The sequence below is a fragment of the Excalfactoria chinensis genome, chromosome 9, assembly GCF_039878825.1.
Source record: "Excalfactoria chinensis isolate bCotChi1 chromosome 9, bCotChi1.hap2, whole genome shotgun sequence".
In the NCBI taxonomy this organism is placed as follows: domain Eukaryota; kingdom Metazoa; phylum Chordata; class Aves; order Galliformes; family Phasianidae; genus Excalfactoria; species Excalfactoria chinensis.
Window position 1 is genome coordinate 9,451,331 of NC_092833.1, and position 20,502 is coordinate 9,471,832.

General features: G+C 41.7%; 1 protein-coding gene across 1 annotated transcript in view; it reads left to right on the forward strand.

The window, feature by feature from the left end:
* LOC140256293 (probable cation-transporting ATPase 13A4) overlaps positions 1 to 19,508 on the forward strand; it is a 30,663-nt gene extending 11,155 nt beyond the window's left edge. The window contains 22 exon segments of the mRNA XM_072344675.1: positions 492 to 623; positions 1,728 to 1,898; positions 2,325 to 2,482; positions 3,880 to 4,068; positions 4,352 to 4,413; positions 5,350 to 5,500; positions 6,748 to 6,831; positions 7,508 to 7,661; positions 8,245 to 8,356; positions 9,433 to 9,557; positions 10,447 to 10,658; positions 11,082 to 11,204; positions 12,196 to 12,275; positions 12,928 to 12,970; positions 13,457 to 13,566; positions 13,921 to 14,017; positions 14,755 to 14,827; positions 15,800 to 15,974; positions 16,173 to 16,387; positions 16,678 to 16,766; positions 17,967 to 18,047; positions 18,477 to 19,508. Coding sequence (XP_072200776.1) covers positions 492 to 623; positions 1,728 to 1,898; positions 2,325 to 2,482; positions 3,880 to 4,068; positions 4,352 to 4,413; positions 5,350 to 5,500; positions 6,748 to 6,831; positions 7,508 to 7,661; positions 8,245 to 8,356; positions 9,433 to 9,557; positions 10,447 to 10,658; positions 11,082 to 11,204; positions 12,196 to 12,275; positions 12,928 to 12,970; positions 13,457 to 13,566; positions 13,921 to 14,017; positions 14,755 to 14,827; positions 15,800 to 15,974; positions 16,173 to 16,387; positions 16,678 to 16,766; positions 17,967 to 18,047; positions 18,477 to 18,698 — 2,858 coding nt within the window. The 3' untranslated portion in view covers positions 18,699 to 19,508.
* Positions 19,509 to 20,502: the final 994 nt, after the last annotated feature.

A 20,502-nucleotide genomic window follows, 5' to 3' on the forward strand; every position in this document is an offset into this window, starting at 1 on the left:
TTTTTCCCAGAAGTATGTTGAGGCACATCTATCATATTCATGGTTGTGTGAGCACAGCCTTACCAAAAAAGTTACTAGGAAAAACAAAGTCATTTTTTCCTGGAGTAGTGCTGGCAAAACTAACCACCTCACCATTTAATGGCTATGAGTCAACCTAATTGTTGCTTTCAAAGTCTGTTCATTGTCATGGTATTTGTAGAATTCAAAAAAGAGAGTCAAACTAAGAAATGTAGATCTAAGTTTCTTCAGTCAGGTCAGGACACTGGAGCGATAATTATTAGTTGGGGTCTTATGGAGATTAAGGTATTCTGCAATTTGAACTGATAACTAGACTTTTCTTGGTAAGGGATATTGTATTCTTAAGTCCTACTTGTGGTCCTTTGTTATCAGCTGTCGTAAAGAAGTAACGATATATTGAGCTTCCTTGTATTCTTACCCTTAACAGGGAGAAACATATGAAGCACAAAGATTTCATTGCATGTCACCTACAGGTTTCCAAGAGCTGGAATCACATCATCTTGTTCCTGGAGACATAATGGTTTTGAAGGAGGGCAAAGCCCTTTTGCCTTGTGATGCCATCTTGATCAGCGGGCAGTGCATTGTAAATGAAAGCATGCTGACAGGTACAACTTGTTCCTTCCAGATTCACTACTAAAATATCATCATGGTCCTGTGGTTTCAGCAAGTGGTACAGGATATATCATCCATATTGCGAGATAGTTCATAGTTAGCCTAGAAAGGCATTCTTGGGGATGTTTGTTATAAAAAGGACTGAACAGTAGTCAGCCCCAGCTTATCTAAATAGCTGACCTGGACTTTGGGAAGAGCACTTCATCATTTTTTTTTTCTTTTTAACTAGAAAGGGAAGTGGAGTAGGTGGGACAGGAGAAGGAGCAGTAGCTACGGAACAAAGCTGTTCCCACACAGAGCACAGAGTCACTCATTCTGTAGGGATTTTTCTCATTCACTGAATACTTCATCATAATTGCTGCAGTGTCCATCCACCTCTACATTCACTTAATCCCGTTTTCATGTGATAACAGTGTGTGAGTTCACTGTAAAAAAAGAGGATTTTTGGAGCAGATTCATATTTCTGCTTCTCATCTTTAAATTTGGTCTCAGTCTGAACTGAACTCAAATCAATCATTCTGAAATCTCATATAAATGAGAAATTCCAGAAGCTCCTTTTATTTAGGAACCCTCAGAGACCAGATATTCAGTGAAAGTATTTCTGCTGCTTTACCTGAGTGTATCTGCTCTGACATACACAGGATATTTATTGGCTTTCAAGCCAGAATCAGGTAATGCCACATTCAATCCACCTGAGGGAATAGTGTGGTGACCTGCACACAAAGTTCAAGCTAGGGGAACAACTTGTGTCTATCAATTGGAGTCACACAGTACCAGTTAAAATCTCTGTTCAGGTGTCTGTTTCTACAGCCATTGTTCGGAGTCCTTGGACTGTTTTCAGTTCTCAGACTTACAAGGAGCTGTTGTGCAAGAAGCTGCTGTACCAGTGCAAAGGGAAATTTTTCTCTGGCAGAATTTGTTCTTTCCTGCTAGGCTCAAACTCCTATTCATTCTGAAGATGTGATGATATATACTTAACATCTCTCTAAACTGGCTTCTCTAGGAAGTACATTTACTGTCTGTCTAGATAATTTACTGTCAGCAGGCTAATTTTAAGGCATACTGCAGTTTTCCGCATCTGAGTTCATCTTTCCTAGGAGAAAGTATTCCAGTAACAAAGACCCAGTTACCCCACGCGGATAACCTGAAGCCCTGGAGAATGCACTGTGCAGAGGATTACAAAAAACACGTTCTCTTCTGTGGAACTGAGGTCATACAGACCAAGGGAGATGACAGAGGAGAAGTGAAAGCTGTGGTGCTACAGACTGGTCAGTCAGCTCTTCAGCTTGCTTTTCCTTTCATGCGTTTTCTTATTGCAACATGACTTAGAGGTCTCCAGAGTCTGAATTAAAGTTCTCTGGTGCAATTTACACTGAAGAAATTAATCAAAGTTCACAGTCAATATCCCCATCTGGACTAAACTGTCATGCATCATTTCAGTTTGTTTGGCATACCTCTTAAAAAACCCACCAGTATATGATTACAAAGAATTTGACTTTGCTTTGAGATGTTGAAGAAGTCCTGCTTAAGACAATTTTTTTTCTATATACTGTATATTAGCTCACATACTGTAAAATGAAAGACCTTGGCCTTTCATAAGTCACTTGAATTCTATTTCAAAGCCTTCTATATTTTTTCTTAGAGAACTTCTGGAAGTGTCTTTCCCATCTAATGATCTTAATTTATCTTTTCAGGTTTCAATACAGCCAAAGGAGATCTGGTGAGGTCCATTCTCTACCCTAAACCCATGAACTTCAAGTTGTACAGAGATGCCCTCCGATTCCTGATGTGCCTCATAGCATTAGCAACTATTGGGATGATCTACACAGTGTGTGTATTTGCACTTAATGGGGTGAGTTGCTAAATGCAAGATAAATAGCTATGCTGAGATTCAAGAGACTTAAAACTTCAGTGTTTTCCTATGCACTTTTATATAAAAGCATGGTTTTAAAATTCTCTTTGCCTCAGTAGACATGGCCATTTAACAATGAAATTATATTTGTGACACCACAAACTCTTGGATATTCAATTCCAAGGTGTCAGAACTCACTGTGTCCCCATTTTAGTTTCCCCAGAGTTCTTAGCATATCCGGTGTGAGAACTTCACAGGTAATTGCACATCCCTTCAGCCACTTTTCTTCCTTCTGCTTCTTGCAAAGCCCTGAACAATACTGGTACAAGCACAGATTCCTAAAGTTTACTGACACTATAAAGAACACCCTATTTTATTCTACCCCTTTTATCATATCTTTATATAGTTATTTGTGCAGTGGAGGAACCTTCATTTAGTTATTGCTAAATCACAGTATCACAGTATCGTGCAAGTTGGAAGGGACCTTAGAGATCATCGAGTCCAACTCCCGGGATTCGAGCCCTTCTGTGTGTAGCTTTTGGAGAATAACTTTTGAAAAACCTCCTTCCTCTTTTTAATACGTGAAATACATGCTGATGTCATCATGGTAGCTGAAAATGCTATCAAAATGGAACTTTCAGTGGTCTGAAAAAGTATCAGAGAAGGGAGAATGAGAAATTGATGAAAATTCAGTGTGTCAAAACCAGCATGGTTTATAGTCAAACCTTCAGGCTTAAAAGTGGTAATAGCAGAATTCTAATGATGGTTTTCAAATCCACCCAAACTGCAGATTAGCTTTAGTTTGTAGTGCCTCTGTCCTGGGACCCCAATTTGAAATGCATTCAATCCTTTAGTAGCAATACTAGTCTGCCAAAAATAACAATGCCAGCATTCAGTGTACCTGCAGCCATCTTTGTGCCAACCTCTTAACTTTTTAATTAGAGATTACTTTTAGAAATGTAAATTTTATTTCTATGTATTTTCCTCCACATAAAAGCCATCCTTTTTAGCATTTTCCAATATGTCTTACCTGTCACCCTAATATGAAGCCCAGAGCTACGTCTATAGGCAGTTGGATAAACACCCATGGCAATGACAGATCTTTTGAGCTTCACAATAGTGAACTAGGCTTAAATGAAGGTGTAATAATCTATCCTGGCATGCTTGAGCTCATTCGTGTGCTTTGCAGGTTTAGAGAACACTCTTTAGCTCCCTAGGCCCTTTAGTTAAGCCAAAGCAATTCATTTTTTAGGAACATGAATATGTAATGTACAATGGGTAGAAAACAACAGTATGAAGCATCTACAGTGCAAAGGGGGAGAGTTAAAGAGGGCTATTCTCAGATAATCCAAGCAGCACATCATCTTGCTGATAACTGCCTTTGGTTTTTATATCAGGAGGAGGCAGGAGAAGTAGTGAAGAAAGCTTTGGATGTTATCACTATTGCTGTCCCCCCAGCCTTACCAGCTGCCTTAACAACAGGGATCATTTACACCCAGCGGAGACTGAAGAAAAAGGGCATCTTCTGCATCAGCCCACAAAGAATCAACATGTGTGGACAGCTGAACCTCATCTGCTTTGATAAAGTAACTGCTCTATGTTGGTCATTCCTGCACTTGCAATGGGAGCAATGCTAAGGGTGGGAGAGTTTGGCCATATGATCCAGTCTTTCATCCTGAAGTTTGTGCTGCCTGAACATACACTGTTGTATACTGTTGGTTGTTTTCTTTTGAACCTGGGAAATATCTGGTGGTACTTTTGCTCTGCACTGTGCTGACATTTTCTAAACAGCAGCTTCTTAAAATACACTTTGCTTTTTATATATAAATATAATGTGCAAAGTTAATTTAAATGTATATTCTAACATAGACTGGCACCTTGACAGAAGATGGCCTGGATCTCTGGGGCTTGCTGCCCTCTGAAGGAAACTGGTAAGGCTCTCTGATGACCAATGGCATTTAAATTTGTGGGGTAGTGACCAGACACTCCTCCAACACATACAAACAAATCTGAAAGACAGGTGTGTGTGTCAAATCCAATGAAAAGTTCCCCTTGCTTAGATAGCTAATGGTATTTCTGCATCCTTCAGGAAGTGAGTTGGTTATCTCATCCTGTGCACACAGACAGGGAATTCTGCAGTAGACATGCTAGGTTAGATATCAGAATAGCAGGAGATCCCTGACCACTTACAACATGAAATTACTGTAACCTGTGAAACTGCTTTTCAGTTCCTACAGTGCCAACATTTTTGTCCATTTATATTTCCAGAAATGTGAATGCACAAATGCATTCAGACTTGTAGCAGTCTCACAGCTTGAGTCCTTGCACAAGCCTTGAGTAACATTTCATAGTAATCTGATGTCTACCCTAATGGACTACTAAATACATAGAATATGCTTATTTTGAGTATGCGTATCCCATCTATGGACATGCACAAGAAATAGCTCCTGGGAGAGGACAAATCTACAGAAACATGCTTGATGCCCGTCCACAGGATGAGACTTTAACAGTCACCTTAGCAATCTCCTTACACAAAATTGTTAAGTTTGAAAAGACCTCTAAGATCATCCAGTCCAACTGTTCACCTACCACAAATTTTGCCCACTAAATCATGTTCCCTGTTATCATACCTCCACATTTCTTGAACACTGCCACAGACAGTGACTCCACCACCTCCCTAGGCAGCCTGCACCAGTGCATCATCACTCTCCAGGAGAATTTTTTTCCTAACATCCAACCTGAACATTCCCTGGCAGAACTTGATGTTATTTCCTCTCATCCTATCAACTTATGACTTCTTTTTCCCCCCCTGTTAGCCACATGTGTTTGGTGTTTCCTAATAATAATTATTGTTTCCTTTGCATTAGTTTTCAGGAAGTTCACAGGTTCCCTGAAGACCATAGCCTGCCTTGGTGCCAAGTGTTCAGAGCAATGGTGACTTGTCATTCATTAATTGTTTTGGAGGGCAAGATCCAAGGAGACCCACTGGATGTGAAAATGTTTGAGGCAACTAATTGGGTAAACTGTGATTTGTTGTTATGCAAATAATATGAAGGTTCAATGTTTTCTTGCAAAGGAGAAACATCCCAAAGCCTTCTATGCAAATAGTCCCTGTCTAAACATAAGTGAAACAGTCAGAAAGGATACTACATTCTTAGGCTTTTAGAGAAATGCTCTTTCTGTCTAAAGCTTTCAGCCTGGAGTGCATTAAGTATTTAGATCATTTGACTGAAAGTGGTGGATATCATGCAAACCTTATTGGGATATCAATTCTAACTGTGGCTACTGACAGATGATAGGAAGTCCTTGCTATAATAGATATGGACTGGCATATAACTATTTCTGCCACTTTGAATTGGATACAAAACCTCAGCATACAGTAGAGCTTCATCATTCTGGATATGTTTCATACGGGCATGGGATTTCTAACCTAAAGATGACAGAAGGCCCCACAGGTGGGAAATAATTACTACACTTGCAGAGTAATGAGAACAGAACAAAACCAGTAGATCCCAAAGCACACTGCTTTCAATTCCCTTAATGTTCTATTACCTACAGATGCTGTCAATGGCCCTACTCAGTATCTGATCAACTGGGGAAAAGTGAGCATTTACAAAAAGCTGAGAGACTGCAGATCTGAGACTGGTTGTTATTCTGTTACCTATAATCATGCAGTGAAAGAAACAGCCATAAGCTGATCCTGGTGCAAGACAAGATTCAGGGCCAGGTTAGTTATATGGTTGACAACATCCATTCTTAACATCTGTTTTGTATCTACAAAATATGTAAGACAGCCAAGTTTCAAGGAACAAACTTGCCTAGTAAGGATACTAGCTAGAGGGTATTTTTTCCCCCCCAAGGGCATCAATTCACCGCTTCAGCCTTAGGCAGAAAAAGAATATAAGTTACCTGAAAGACAAACAATTGCATGCCCTTTGACACCATGAAATATTCTCATGGTACTGTTGTGATGATTGAAAAACAGCTGACCTCTGGATGTATTGCGATGGACAAAGGATTTGTCTGAGAGATGACACAACCTATTTGCTGTGCAAGAGTACAGCAGTATCTTCATGAAGCTGGTGAGCCTCTGGATTTGTTTGCCAAGGGAGTGGTGGGTTGTCTGCTGCTGAAGCTTTTTAGTGCGAGGTTGGGAATAAGATACCTCATTTTGAGGGAAGAAAATGCTCTAAGTGATCCATTGAGGTTCCTTTCAGCTATACTGATACTGTAATCTAAAAGATTTTTTGTCTTTCAATACACAGGTGATAGATGATTCCAGTGAACACCAGAACGATGGTCAAAGATCTACACACACATTTGTTAGACCTGGACCTAAAGCCAACAGTGTAAGCTACCTGCAAGATTCACATTTGTGATCAAGTTAAACTGTTAGCGTGAGAGTTGCCTCTTAGTAGAGAAATGTCTGTTGTTCTAGTCTAAGACAACTCTTCCACACTTAGTCTCACTTGGATTTCATGCAGGGATATCATTCTCCTGATGAAAAATAGAAGCCAGAAGGAGCTTGCTGCTCACAACAGAAACAGGACACAAGCAGGGGGTTGCTAGATGACAGATTATCCAGCCCAAGAATTTACCTCTCCTGGTGACACCAGGCTCAGTCCAGAATCAGCCAAGTGGTGGTCACCTCTAGAGTGCTTGGGGCTGCAGGTCACTCCAGAAGCTGATGTTAGACCTCCGCTGATGGCAGATGGCTTTCAAATGTCTTACAAAGGATAAATCACTAGTATAAAAGGTAGCAGTCTTGTTAAACAAACAGGACCGGTGAATACCTTTCAGTAAATTGCATGAAACAGCTTGTTAAAACTATCAGAAAACTCTTCACATTACTTGAAGAAAACACAGCTGTACAAATTTCATGAGTCTGTTCTGCCCCACTATGAAAAAAAAATAAATCAATGTATTATACATTGTCTTCTCAGCGTGGCTCAGAGGGCTCAACTGGTTTGGCTTGAGTTTAAAATCTTCACTCTGCAGTATCCAATCCCTTTATTTTTCTCCTAGGCCTCTGTGGAAGGAATTACCATTTTACACCAGTTTCCATTTTCTTCAGCTTTGCAGAGAATGTCTGTCATTGCTCAGGAAACTGGTGGGGAAAAACAGGTCTTCACAAAAGGTGCTCCAGAAATGGTAGCCACATTATGCAGAGCAGAAACAGGTAACCAGCGTTCAAAAATGCTTCCTAGAAGCATATAGGTATAACTGACTTTTGGCGGTGCACTGTAGCATAAGGTCCTAATGAGATTTCTGAGCCTAAGTACTTTCATTTTGGCCTGAAATGTTAATTGTGCTTCTAGTCTAAGGTCAGTCTTTCAAACAACCCTTCTCAGAAAAGAAGTACTGCTTGCAGACAAAAGTACTAACTACTGTACAAGATATTCAGTTCCTACTAGAATTAGTATCTGAGTTACCCACTATATACCAGAAAACATTTTCTGTTCAAACCTTGAGTGGACAGCTGGAAGAGCACAGCTCTTTCATGATACACTAGAAGAAGGTAAATTTGTACAGAGTAGTTTAAGATCCTCAGTGGAAACTAGCAGAGAATTGGCAGTGATTTTCTTATTGAGCAAAATTCACTGTAGCAGCTCTCCTTAATGCCCAAGGCCTGTTAGAACCCTAAGTGTACCTCTCCTCTAAGACAGATGCTTTAGAGAAGGTTCCTAAGACCAATCTGCTTCTATGAAAACAAACAAACCAGCCAAACTCTGTGATGAGCTGTCTCTTCCTCTTTTGCACAGTCCCATCGAACTTTGAAAGCAAGCTTCTATTCTACACAGCACAAGGTTTTAGGGTGATTGGAGTGGCATGTAAATCTCTACAGCTGGGAAAGCAATCTACTGATCTAACAAGGTAAGCAACAGACAGCTTCTTATTAGCCACATCCAGCCATAACCCTCACAGTATATCATTACTACAAGGCTTCTACCAAGAGCAGGGCTGCAGAATAGACGGGTTAGCTAGATGCAGGCTAAAGAGAATCTGTTTAGATCTGGATATGGGTCTGAGAGTGGGTATTTCTACCCAATACCTGCAGCACACACCTGTAATCTTTACGTATTTCTTAGCAATGAATCAACGTGGATGATTCAACTCTGGCACAACATGAAGCCTAGTGCAGATTCTGTAATTATGCGTGCAGTTGTATTTGGGTAAAGTATACACTGCCAGGAAAGAGAAAGGACAAGTGGAGGTCAAGCACAATGGTCCTGCTGTGAAAGCAGCGACTATTCAGCACCATCTGACTCAGCTACTCTGAATAGTTACTTTGACTGCCTTGCAAGTGCTTGGCATTGCATACTTGCTACAGCAGCTAAAATAAGTGTTTGAAAGCTTTTATTTTTATTTTATTCAAACTCTTCAGAATCAACCTGACTCCCCAGGGACCTCTATTTCATGCCATTGTTTACCAAATCCTGTTCTCAACTGCATGTTTTCAGCTGTAAAAATGGCGATAGCACAGGTATGAAGAATAAGAAGGAACAGAGTTGGATTGTTTTCTATTTGTGTACAGGGATTCTCCAACTTATTGTTCAGGCTTGATTTTTGTATGTGGAGGAGATAGCTCCATTTTAATTCTTTAAATTTATTTGGTAATAATTAAGCAAATGTGTTCTGAAAGCTGTCTGTGTACTGAACAGTTTCTTCAGAAAAAGGGAATAGAAGGGTAGAACACAAATTGAAGGTCCTCCATATTCAGCTGACACCACTCACTACTGGTGAAATGCAATCCCAGATGGTCTTGAAATAGCACCACAAAAAACAGAAAGCCTTAGACTGTCAAAAACTAAGAAATTTACATCCTTGGATTTACATCCTTGGGATTAGATCAGATGATTAACACTTATAAATGGCCATAGGCAAATTCAGTGCTAAAGCAAGGTAAGGGGAAAAGGGAATTAAATATTTACATCTTGTCTTCACTTAAGGGAGGAGGCGGAATCTGATCTGACATTCCTGGGTCTGCTGATAATGGAGAATCGACTGAAGAGAGAGACAAAGCCTGTCCTGGAAGAGCTCAGTGCTGCCCACATCAGGAGTGTTATGGTCACAGGTATCAAAATGGGATGGACTATTTCAACAGCTGCTAGTGCGGACATAATTCAACCATGTGTAAGTGAGTGAGCAGTCCTCTTCTTTGTCATCAGCACTGGTGAGAAGGCACAGGCATTTGTGTCCTTCGGACAATTACAGTCCAAGAAGCACCTGTGCTGTAACAACCACATGAGTTGAACTGTGAACGATTATGTATGAGACTTTCACCAGTCTATGTCGGATACCTGACAATCTGTCCCACTTGCACTAAAGATGAGATCCTTGCATTTCCTTTGACACTTTCCAGTGAACCCATTTGTTCTGTCAATGAAGTTTAACAGCTGACATGCATGAGGGCACATCATGATGAGTCAAAATGGCACACTTGCTAGAACAAATCACTGAGCCATGTGATATCTTCTATTTCATGCCTACAGATCCCTATTTATCACTTCTTTTAATTTTTCCCCTTGAAGAGTTGGTCTGGATTTGGAAAGGATAAATCCCAGGTTTAATGTGCTCTAAACACATTTTCCTGGAAATCACACAGAACTCCCTGGGCTTCACCTCTTCCTGTATCAAACTCACACCAAAGCCATCTTAGGACAATTACTGTGAAGCAGTGGTACTCACTGCACTCCCTCCCTCCCCACACCTTCCTCCAAAGCAGAGAAACTAGGAACACATTCTGCAGTTATATTTCTTCAAGCTTAGGCCAGGTTGAATAAGTATCTTTTGAGACAGACCTCACCTGCAAAGTTTTGATCTTTATCTAAAGCCTCCTTATACACAGATACTGCAACCTTATTAATACCTGCGGATATATTTGAAAGTTTGGAATTCGGGAAAGGGTTAATGCTTCCTCCACAAACAATTCCTCACTGCAAATGACACTTGGAATTTTCTAGGTGACAACATTCAGACAGCTGTAACTGTTGCAAGGAATGCTGGGATGATTTCTCCAACAAACAGAGTGATTCTTGTGGAAGCAAACAAAATACCTGGATCTTTTTCAGCATCTGTAACATGGAAACCACTAGAAGAAAATAAAACTGAAGACTATGGAATCTTGGTGAGAGTAAAATAAATGATGCAGCAGGAAAACAAAGTTGAAATGCTTGTAATACTGCAAAGTACCATCCTACAGCTTCCTTCCTAACATATTAATTATCTTGTGAATGACATTTTGGCTAACTACCAGGACTAGATTTGAGGACAGCTTTACAGTGTAAAGATTTACCTATAACCCTCACGCTTAGTTGATGTCATTTTCACGCATGTTTCCTTGCAAAGTAGGTTTGGTAGCATATAATATTATGCAGATCTAAAGTTCATATAACTGTATTGAATGGAAAAACCCTGTTGGAGCAGGTAGAGAGAACTTTCCCATACACACAAAACTAAAACAGAGACTAATCCAGGTCTCCAAGGGTATTCACAATTGCCCTCTCTATGGATGTCCTTTTCTTTATCTGTAAAAGCTTTTGAGGACTTGGGAACAGCACTGTTGCGATTTCTTTTCTGTTGCAATTTCTTTTTTTAGGACAGTGTCAGTCAGACTGGAAGAAGAATTAGGTTGGCAGTGGAATCAGGCCAGTTCCATTTTGCTATGAGTGGAAAATCTTACCAAATTGTAGCCCAGCATTTCAGCCACTTGCTTCCAAAGGTAAGAGATAGACTATTTTATAGCACTAGGCTTGCCAGTTGGTAGATTCAGATTGTCTTTCTGTTAGTTAGTTCTGTTAGTTAAAGAGAGCTTCACCAGGAATTCTTTGGGAAAGACTTTAATGCTGAAATACTCATGGACTAGATAAATCTCTGATGCAATTGTGTGAAGGAAGGGTCTGAAAAACTCTGATTTTTTTCCAGCATGAGAGAGCAGAGTAGTCTCATATCATTTAAGAACATTTGTGACCATGTGACTGGCCTTTGCACAGCCCCACTTCTCTCATGTTTTGAGGAACAGGTGAAAATGTGGTATTACACAGTATGAGATTTGGAACGGTTTATCTGTTTTATGAAAAAAGATAATCATATTAATTCTCTTCTAGTAAATCCCTCCTTAACTGTAACACTGTAACATAAGGAACATACTGCAATAATAGAGGGGCAACAAAGTCTTTAGCAGTAGCAAATGAGAAGGAGCCCAAATACAGCAGATGCAGAAATAAAAGAGAAAAAAAAATCTGCTTACCTTTGGAAGGTCTCAGGTAGGCAGGGATTCTCCAGCAAGATGTCCTCACCTCCACCACCACCAGACCTTAACTGAGGTGTGAGAAGGGGTGTATCCTGGCTTTACCTCTTTTGGTCATTCAGGTATATTGCATTCACCTGAGCTCCCCTGTGCTGGCCCTGCCTTCGCACCAGGTGCTCAATCACTGCTTCAGGCCGTGCCTCAGCATTTCTGCTGCATACGTGTTCATCTTACAAACACCACACTGAACCTTATGTCCTAATGGTGACCACCACTTCTTCAAAATTAGCATTCCCTTTATCTTTGATCCTCAGTCTTACCAGAATCACCAGCTGTTTGGAAATGTGACTTTTGGGTTGTTTCTATTCCAGATTTATCACTGAAAACACTGTGGCTCTTATACCAACTGCTTAAATCATCCTTTTCCTTTTTTGTTGTTGTTGTTTTGTTTCCCTCCTGACAGCTCCTGCTGAATGCAACAGTTTTTGCCAGAATGTCCCCCAGTCAGAAAACCAGCCTTGTAGAGGACTTTCAAAAGCTGGAGTAAGTTCTTGTAATCTCAGCAACTGAAGACACAAGTGATTCAGCTCTGGAAGCACCAGACTGCTTTGTATAGATGATGCTGTTATAAGGACTTTTAAGTTTAACAGGCTTTGGCTCATCCTTTCACTTTCAGGGCAAGGAGCTGTCCCCAGATATCCTGTTAAGCCTATGCTTTCCATCCTCCAGCTCTTTGTCACTCTCTGTCTGCCCCAGGAGATACTGGGAGGTCTGGACCCCAGAGCAAAGCCCCTGGTGAAATCTGTTCCCTGTGAACATGAGGAACCAGTGTGCACAATCCATCATTTCTGAGCTGGGCCATCACTATTAACCCCTTCCTCTGTCATGATCAACCTTACTACACTCAGAGTGGAAAACGGAGTCAATTGTAATGAATGTAGAACTATATACTAATGTATTCTTTAGTCTGTCACAGCAGAAAGACTTTACTGGAGACACATCTGAGGTCCAAGCCTAGGGAAATTTGTATTCTAGGATCTTGGGCTTGTATTTCAGCCTTTCAGCTTTCCAGATGTGCTTTAAAAAAAGTTGACATGACTTACAAAAATAACTTGCATGGGGGTGACTTTGCTTCCCTCCTGTTTATAAGCCTCAATTTCCCCAGCACTGAACTGTAGGTCATTTTATTTTTTAGTTACTTTGTGGGCATGTGTGGAGATGGAGCCAATGACTGTGGGGTAAGTGAGAATTCCTTATAATTTATTTATAAATGAATGCACTGTCGGTAGAATATCACTAACTGAGCACATGCTGGAGATGGGAGTGCTGCCATCTCAGCTGTGAAGCAGTCGCTTGCACTTAAACAAAGTCCCCAGGGTTTTCCCAGAAGAAGAAAGTAGAGAACCCATACATGTACAGGAACTGTGACTGCAAAGAAGCACTGATAAAGGAGGCGCTGCTAAAGCTGCCTTCTGCAGCTGGGGTTGATGGCTTTGAGGTCTATAGGAAATAGACTTTCTCATGCTGTCATCCCCGTACTGCTTCAGACCCAATGCTCCAAATCCCAGTGAAGAAACTATTAGGGTAGAGCGTGAGCAGGGAGTGAGAAGGGACTGCTGCTGTTCACAGAACACATCCTGTAATAAGGGCTCATTTCTTGGCTGAAGCATCACTTTCTGGGTTTTCCTGGCTTGGGAGTGCTGAAGAGCAATATGCCTTTTCAGGCTTTGAAAGTGGCCCATGCAGGGATATCGCTGTCAGAGCAGGAGGCATCAGTGGCTTCACCTTTCACATCCCAAACCCCCAGCATAGCATGTGTGCCAGAGCTCATCAGGTAAGCATGGATTTTTGTTTCCTGTTGCATGAAGGAGGTATTTCCCTACTGCTCTCAAATATTAGCATTGGTTTTTCCCACCAAGCCATAACGCACATACACGGAGAAAAATAAATGTATTGACATTGAAATCACCATTTGTCTAGTTCCTGTCTTAAACTCCTTTAAGATACAGATAGATACATTTCCCTCCAAACCACAGGAGGAAGGAAATTTCAGCTGAGCAGAAGAAAAGAATGGTAGAGATTTCTGTTCCTGTGGCAAACACTTTATTTTCCAATTGCATTTTGAGAGGCCTGGCAACAAAAGCAGACCATGGCCTAATTGCTGTCCTTTTTTCACATCTTCACACAGGGAAGGCCGTGCTGCCCTGGTCACTTCCTTCTGCATGTTCAAGTATATGGCTCTGTATAGCACCATTCAGTACCTTGGTGTTCTCCTACTGTACTGGGTATGTTTTGGGAATATGGGCCTTGTTTGATAGAACTGGATAAGCTACTCGCCTTTGTAGGAGAAAAATAGCAATAAGAACCACAAACAAACACACCTTAGGATACGGATCTTCGTGTGAGCTAACATAATCATTCAGTCCTTCTGTACTCTCATCTGGAAAACTGGAAAGATTATTCCCATTAACACCAGCCAATGGGCTCAGGATCCACACTGGGCAAAAGCAAGAATGAGATATTGAACAGTATTTCAAATGTGGGAGAATCTGCCATCAGCATATGTTGTTGCAATTTATTCAGTGTTTAAAGCATAAATTAGCTTGACAGTAAGCAAAACCCCCTAGAGTGCCTTAAACCATTTTTACATGGCTTCTTCCCAACTAGAGAGGAGGGCTTTATGTTCAGAAATCACCCAACACTAAGAAAGGATGTCTCTTCAAATAGATATATTTTAATTATTGTTGCATTGAGTGAACTGGAAGCATCATTAGTTCAAATAACGCACAAGAGGAGAGTATCCACTTTGGGCCCAGTAGTGATGAATCTATTGGCAGTGCTGGACTGTGTGGTTCCTGGATCTGCTGAGTAGCATAGTCTTGGAATTTCAGAACAAGCAGCTGAGAATTAGCTCCCCCCAAGAAAAAACCAACACGAAGCTTTCTGGAAGTGATATAAACAAGCCCACAGCAAATGTCTGATTTGTGATGCTTTCTTTTTTTCTTTGTGTTCCTCTTTTCAGCAATTAAACTCCTTTGGGAATTACCAATTTTTGTTTCAAGATCTGGCTATTACCACCGTAATTGGTATGACAAGTAAGTCAATTAGTCATCCTCTGTATGAAGAGAACGCGTTTCACTTGTTTTTCACCTTCTTGGAAACGTGTAGTCCTATGTACAAAGAGAAAGGAGAGGCTGCATAGAGAACTGGGTATTTAGATTATTAGAGAAGACAGCTTGTTAGAAAAGAGAAAGCTCTGAAATAAGATGGTTGTTTCTTAGTGCTGTAACTGCTGAGCACATAGGTGGTTGATAATTAGGATGTTATCTCTACAGGGAGAAAAAGCAAACTGACCTAATGAAGAGGAAGGTTTATTGAGGCTCTTTCCTGCTGCTCTGGGAAAGCAGATCCAGAAGGGATCTCCACTGTGTGGAGTCCAGCTCACATTTGAGGACATGTAGGAAGGAGAGGCAATATAGAAATGACAAAGAAAGAAATGAAGGATGTCAGACACTACAGAGCAGGGAAAGAGAAGGGATGTTTCTGGTTTCACACCAGAAAGCTACCTCATTTTAAATACCCTGTTTGACACATCAAGGCTTACTCATAATCTGAATAACTTTCTGAAACAACAGAGGGTAACTTGTTGGAAGGACCTATGCAATCTTGTGTTTCTCAGGTAATTGGGTGCTTAGTGCAGCAGGAGACACAGAATGTAGGCAACAAAACATCCCAAGCCACAGCTGCCAGGTGACAGAGATAACAGGAGAGCTTGAGTATATCTTTATATTCTTGGGCCTGACAGTAGCCAAATGAAATCAAAATCTAAAGTTTTTTTTTTCCAAGAATACCTCAGAATAGTCAAATGCCTTTAATTAACATATTCCATGGCCACTAAGCTTTTGTGGGAAAATAAATCTGTATTTTGTGCTTGCTATAATAATTACATGTGTTAGAATGAACATCATAGCTGGTAGAAACGCTGCTATCGATAACAGTCTGTACATAATAGGCAACACACTGCTGCTATTTTGGACACAGTAGTAAAAGTTTCTGTCGTGTTTCAGTGAGTTTCACAGAAGCCTACCCAAAGCTGGTTCCCTACAGGCCTCCTAGCCAACTCATCTCACCTCCATTGCTGCTCTCTGTCATACTTAACATCCTCTTCAGCCTTGGCATGCAGATTTTTGGATTTATAATGGTCCAGAAGCAGCCCTGGTATTCCAAGACTGATATATACAGGTAGGCCTCCCTCCTGGGGCTTTGGGTGACACAGGGCACACCTAGTGAGACAGCTCTACTTGAAATGACTGTGAAATGACTGCTTGACTACAGCATGGATGAGCAGCTGCAGACAGACCCTGTGCTTTCCCACCAGCTGCTTACAGTAAGCAGTGCTGCCTGTAGGTCCCATACCTCTCCAACAATTCCCTTTTGCAGTGCCTGCCTCTCAGTGAACAGCCACATGAAGAATACTTCCTCTGTCACCAGCCTGGGCCTCCATGGAGTGAGAAATGGTGGTCCTACAGAAGTGGACAATGGCTACAAGAGCTATGAAAACACCACAGTGTGGCTTCTAAGTACCATCAACTGCCTCATCATAGCACTGGTGTTTTCCAAGGGAAGGCCTTTTAGGCAGCCCATCTACACCAACTGTAAGTACAGGGAGAGGAGAAGGGATCTGTGAGTCAGCCAGTTCCAAAAGTCAGGAAAACATAAAACTTGACTGAAGTGATGCTGCAATGCCAGCCAACAAAAGCAGATTAGGTTGCTAAATGACTGAAGGCCAGCTTTTCGTAGTCACAGAACCACAGAATCATTGAGGATGGAAAGATTACAAAGATCATTCGAAACAAGAAATGATAGTTTCAATCTTCTGTAGTAAAGGGAAGCAGCTGAGTGCACTCACAGCTGTGGTTTTATTTCTTTGTTCTCCTTCCTACAGATGTGTTTGTACTGGTGCTTGTAGGGCAACTGGGTGTTTGCCTCTTTCTGGTGTTTGCTGATATTGATGATCTCTACTCTAAGATGGATGTGAGTATTGTTGCAATGCAGACTTGCCTCCTATAGCTGGTCCCATTGTAAGTGCACTGGCAGCATTTTTAACAAAAGGCACAGATTTTTGCAGGGACATTTGGCACCTCTGAAGACCAAGTGGCTGCTAAGACAGTGGAGGTTCTGTCTTGATAACACCAGCAGGGCTTGGCTTATTTAGTCCGGCAGAATGAAGTCTGGGGATTACCTTGTGCAAATTCATTGTAAGAGAACAATAAGGAAGGATAAAATCTGCAGCAGCTGTAGGACAGAGGTGCCAGTTTGTTAAGCTTGAAAATTATAAGAAAGATGTCAATATTCTCCACTGTGACTGTCTCAAAGCCTTGTAGAAGGAGCCACGGGAACAAGCAGCTGAAGAAATGCACAGCTATTTTTTTTTTCAGTACATTTGTGTTTTGAAGCGTTGTGGCTTTGAATGGCAAATACTGAATGTGTCACTGCTTTCAGTCCTATGTCCCAGTATGAGAGTTGCAAGTGGCTTTAGAAACTGGAATAATAAAAGAGAAGCAGAGAAGAGAGGCAAACAGCTGGATTTTGAATGCCAAGCTGCCCAGCTACAGCTGCCTCAATGTACAGCAGAATCCGGAGCAGAAGCTGTGCGGCAGTTAAAGAGTCTGCCACGAGATGGCACTTTAAAGCAGCAAGCCTTAGCCCTGCGGTGGACTGTAGCGGCACAGTGTCAGCAGTGCAGCTATGCGGGGCTGAAACGCCTCTGGGGAGAACTGCGGAAACCCGGTTTGTCTGGAGGGAGCGCGCTGGATTTGCTGAGAAGGCAAAAGGAGGGAGCAGCAATGAGAAGCTGCAGTAGCCTAGACCTGAAGCAACTGCCGATCTTGGTGTTGGATCTGAGGTGCATCTCCAAAATAAATAGAGCTACAGCCTGAAGCCCAGTGCTGACAGCTATGGGACACTGGGACGGAGTCTGGAGTTTGAGATACCCAGGACAATTTCTGATATTAGGAAGAGAGGAAGCATTTAGACATCTTGCTGCAGTTCTGGTTTCTTTGCCAGGTCTTAAGTTTAAATGCTTTCTTATCAATAATTCTTCAGGATAAGTAGCAATATTGGTTTGTCAGCAGTGTACAGCCAGTGCAGGATTCTGGCTTTTGATGACACCAGCTCCAGCCCATGTTGGTAATGTGCACACACACTGCTTACCACCTTCTGCTTTCCTCCCAGATGGTTTGCACTCCCACCACGTGGCGGATCTCCATAGTGATAATGCTGGCAGTCACACTGGCTGTGTCCTTTCTTGTTGAGGTAAGCATGCTGCACTGAATGCACTGATCAGCACTATCTGGGGAGAGTGAAAGCTGACTCGTGTCTTTCTCCATCCGTCTCAGTCCATTTTAGGAATGACCTATCAAACAGAAACCACTGCTGCTACTTTAACCTTCCTCTCTGTTTTCAGATTCTCACATCCAAATAGTTGTAGGTGAGGAATGCTAGGCCAAACAGCCTTTCCTTTCCTCTGGTGAATGAGGTGTTTCAGACCCTGTCCCAAGGAAAACGAGAAGGCTTTTGTAGAGCTCTGCTAGAGATACTAAGAAAATTCCTCAGTAGAAGACTGCCTAAGGAGCATGAATGAGCAGGAGAGAATCTAGGTGTCTACTTCTTGCTGTGTGCCCTATGGGTAAAGAGGAAAAGCTTCTGTTTGGATCCTAAAGAATTTCCTTTTTCCTCTTACAGGAAACCATAATTGAGAATAGAACTCTATGGCTGCTGCTGAAGACAACTTTTCAGTACCACTCCAAGAGCCATTACAAGAGGCTGCAGCGGATGCTAGAGCAGGACTCAGCCTGGCCACCTCTAAATGAAACCTTCTTCTCAGATTCTGTGGCAGTATCAGTAGAAGAAGACATGGGATGCCATAGCAATCCAACATTTGACAGCAATGAGGATGCACTCTGATAGAAAATGCAGTGGAAAAACATCAAGGATAGTCCTACTACAGCCAAGTGCAACTATCTAAGAGACATGAAAACAGAGGAAGGACTGACCCATCACTATCCCCCATTCTAATCCTAAGTGGGTCTGGCTCACTTTTCAGTTAACCAGAAGCAGAAAAAACTTGCTGCAGTAGCAGAATCCCATAATGCTGTTTCTCCTGTCCCCTCATCCACATAGGAATGGCTGCCAGCTGCAAAAGGAACAGCCTGGTGAAAGCTCACCAAGTGCTGTGATCAAATTGCAATTTCTGTGATCAAAATGCAATTGCTGCATCCTTTTGAGCTTCACTGTGCAGTGGTGACTTCTGGGACGCTTCACTCATCGTGAAGAATTTTTTCTGTAGTACATAAACAGAACACATCAAGCATTTCTGCTAAGTTCATCATCTCAAAAAAAAGCAGCTTCAGTGAGCATTTGTTTTCTTATTCTGATGCTAGGCTGACTTTCTGCTCACCATGTTTTGCAAGTCTGCCCACAGCTGGGTGCAACAAAACACCAATCAGCGTGGCTTCAGACCAAGGGGAACACTTCATCCTCTGGGATGAGTGTGTGGGTGTTGTCCTCTCTTCACTGAGGGCACAGTTTGTTATTTACAGAAGTAGCTTGCCAATGCATTTCCTGGGTAGGGATGAGGAATGCTTTCTGAGAACTTCAACACTGGAGACTGCGTGTTCAACACTAAATCACTTTTGCACTGACACAGAAGTCCAGAGATTGAGGCAGGTTGGGAGCCATGGTAAAGAATCCTTTAGTCTTTCAGAGCACAAAGCAGCACTGAAAAACAGCACAGAAAACCAAAACAGCAGTCACTGGAGACTGCACTGTTTTGATTCAACATGTCTGTATCAGAACCATCTTTGAAAAGAGATTAGCTTGAATAAAAAAATTATTTTTCTAAAAAGAAACATTTGGATCAAAATATTTCCCCCCTATTTCAGATAACTTCAACCCAAACATTAAATACCTTCCCATCTATTGGGATTTAGGTGACAGTACCACACAACACCCAAACTGGAAATGGCTCATGTTTGTTCATGAATCTCTCTCTGAAGTTAAGATGAACTCCCAGTCTGCAACAATACCCATTATTAGATGAAGGTGAGAGGTTCTATCTCTTGCTCTATGGAATGCATGCAGCTTCAGGAGAAACAGAGAGCAGGTTAGTGGAGTTATTCCTGCCATCCTCTGTTCAGGATGCAGTAACAGTTTCCCTAGAGACCAAATTCACTGTCCCATTTACAACCTCCTGCATACAAGAAATGTTGCTGTATGTAACGAACTGGCAGCCACAGTGGTTTGCAGACTAGGCACATAAGTTATGTTTATCTCACAATTGGGAATGGCATAGTGTCAGCTCTTGGTAAACCTGTGGTGCTTGTAGAGTTAACAGGATAAAAACCTACTTGCCTACTAAGGCTGAAACACAGCTTTACCTGAAGGAAGACAGAATAAAGACACCAGGTGATATTTGAACAGTGCTACTCTTTCAGATGCCAGTCTTTCGTTCCATCACCCTTTACGACCTTAGTTTCTCCAGCCACAGTGGGTGTAACAATCAGAGAGATCAATGCAGTGGTAAGGTAATACAGAAGGTGCAATGAAAAAAGGGACTAGTGAGATGGAAGTGCTCACCTGTCTCTGAAGATCTAGGCTCACAAGGGAAACTCCACAAGGAAGGAATCTCCAACCAGAGATCCTTCCACAGCAGCAGTCAGCCCTTAAATGAGGTCTAAGAGAGGTGCAACCAGGCTCCACTGCTTCCAGT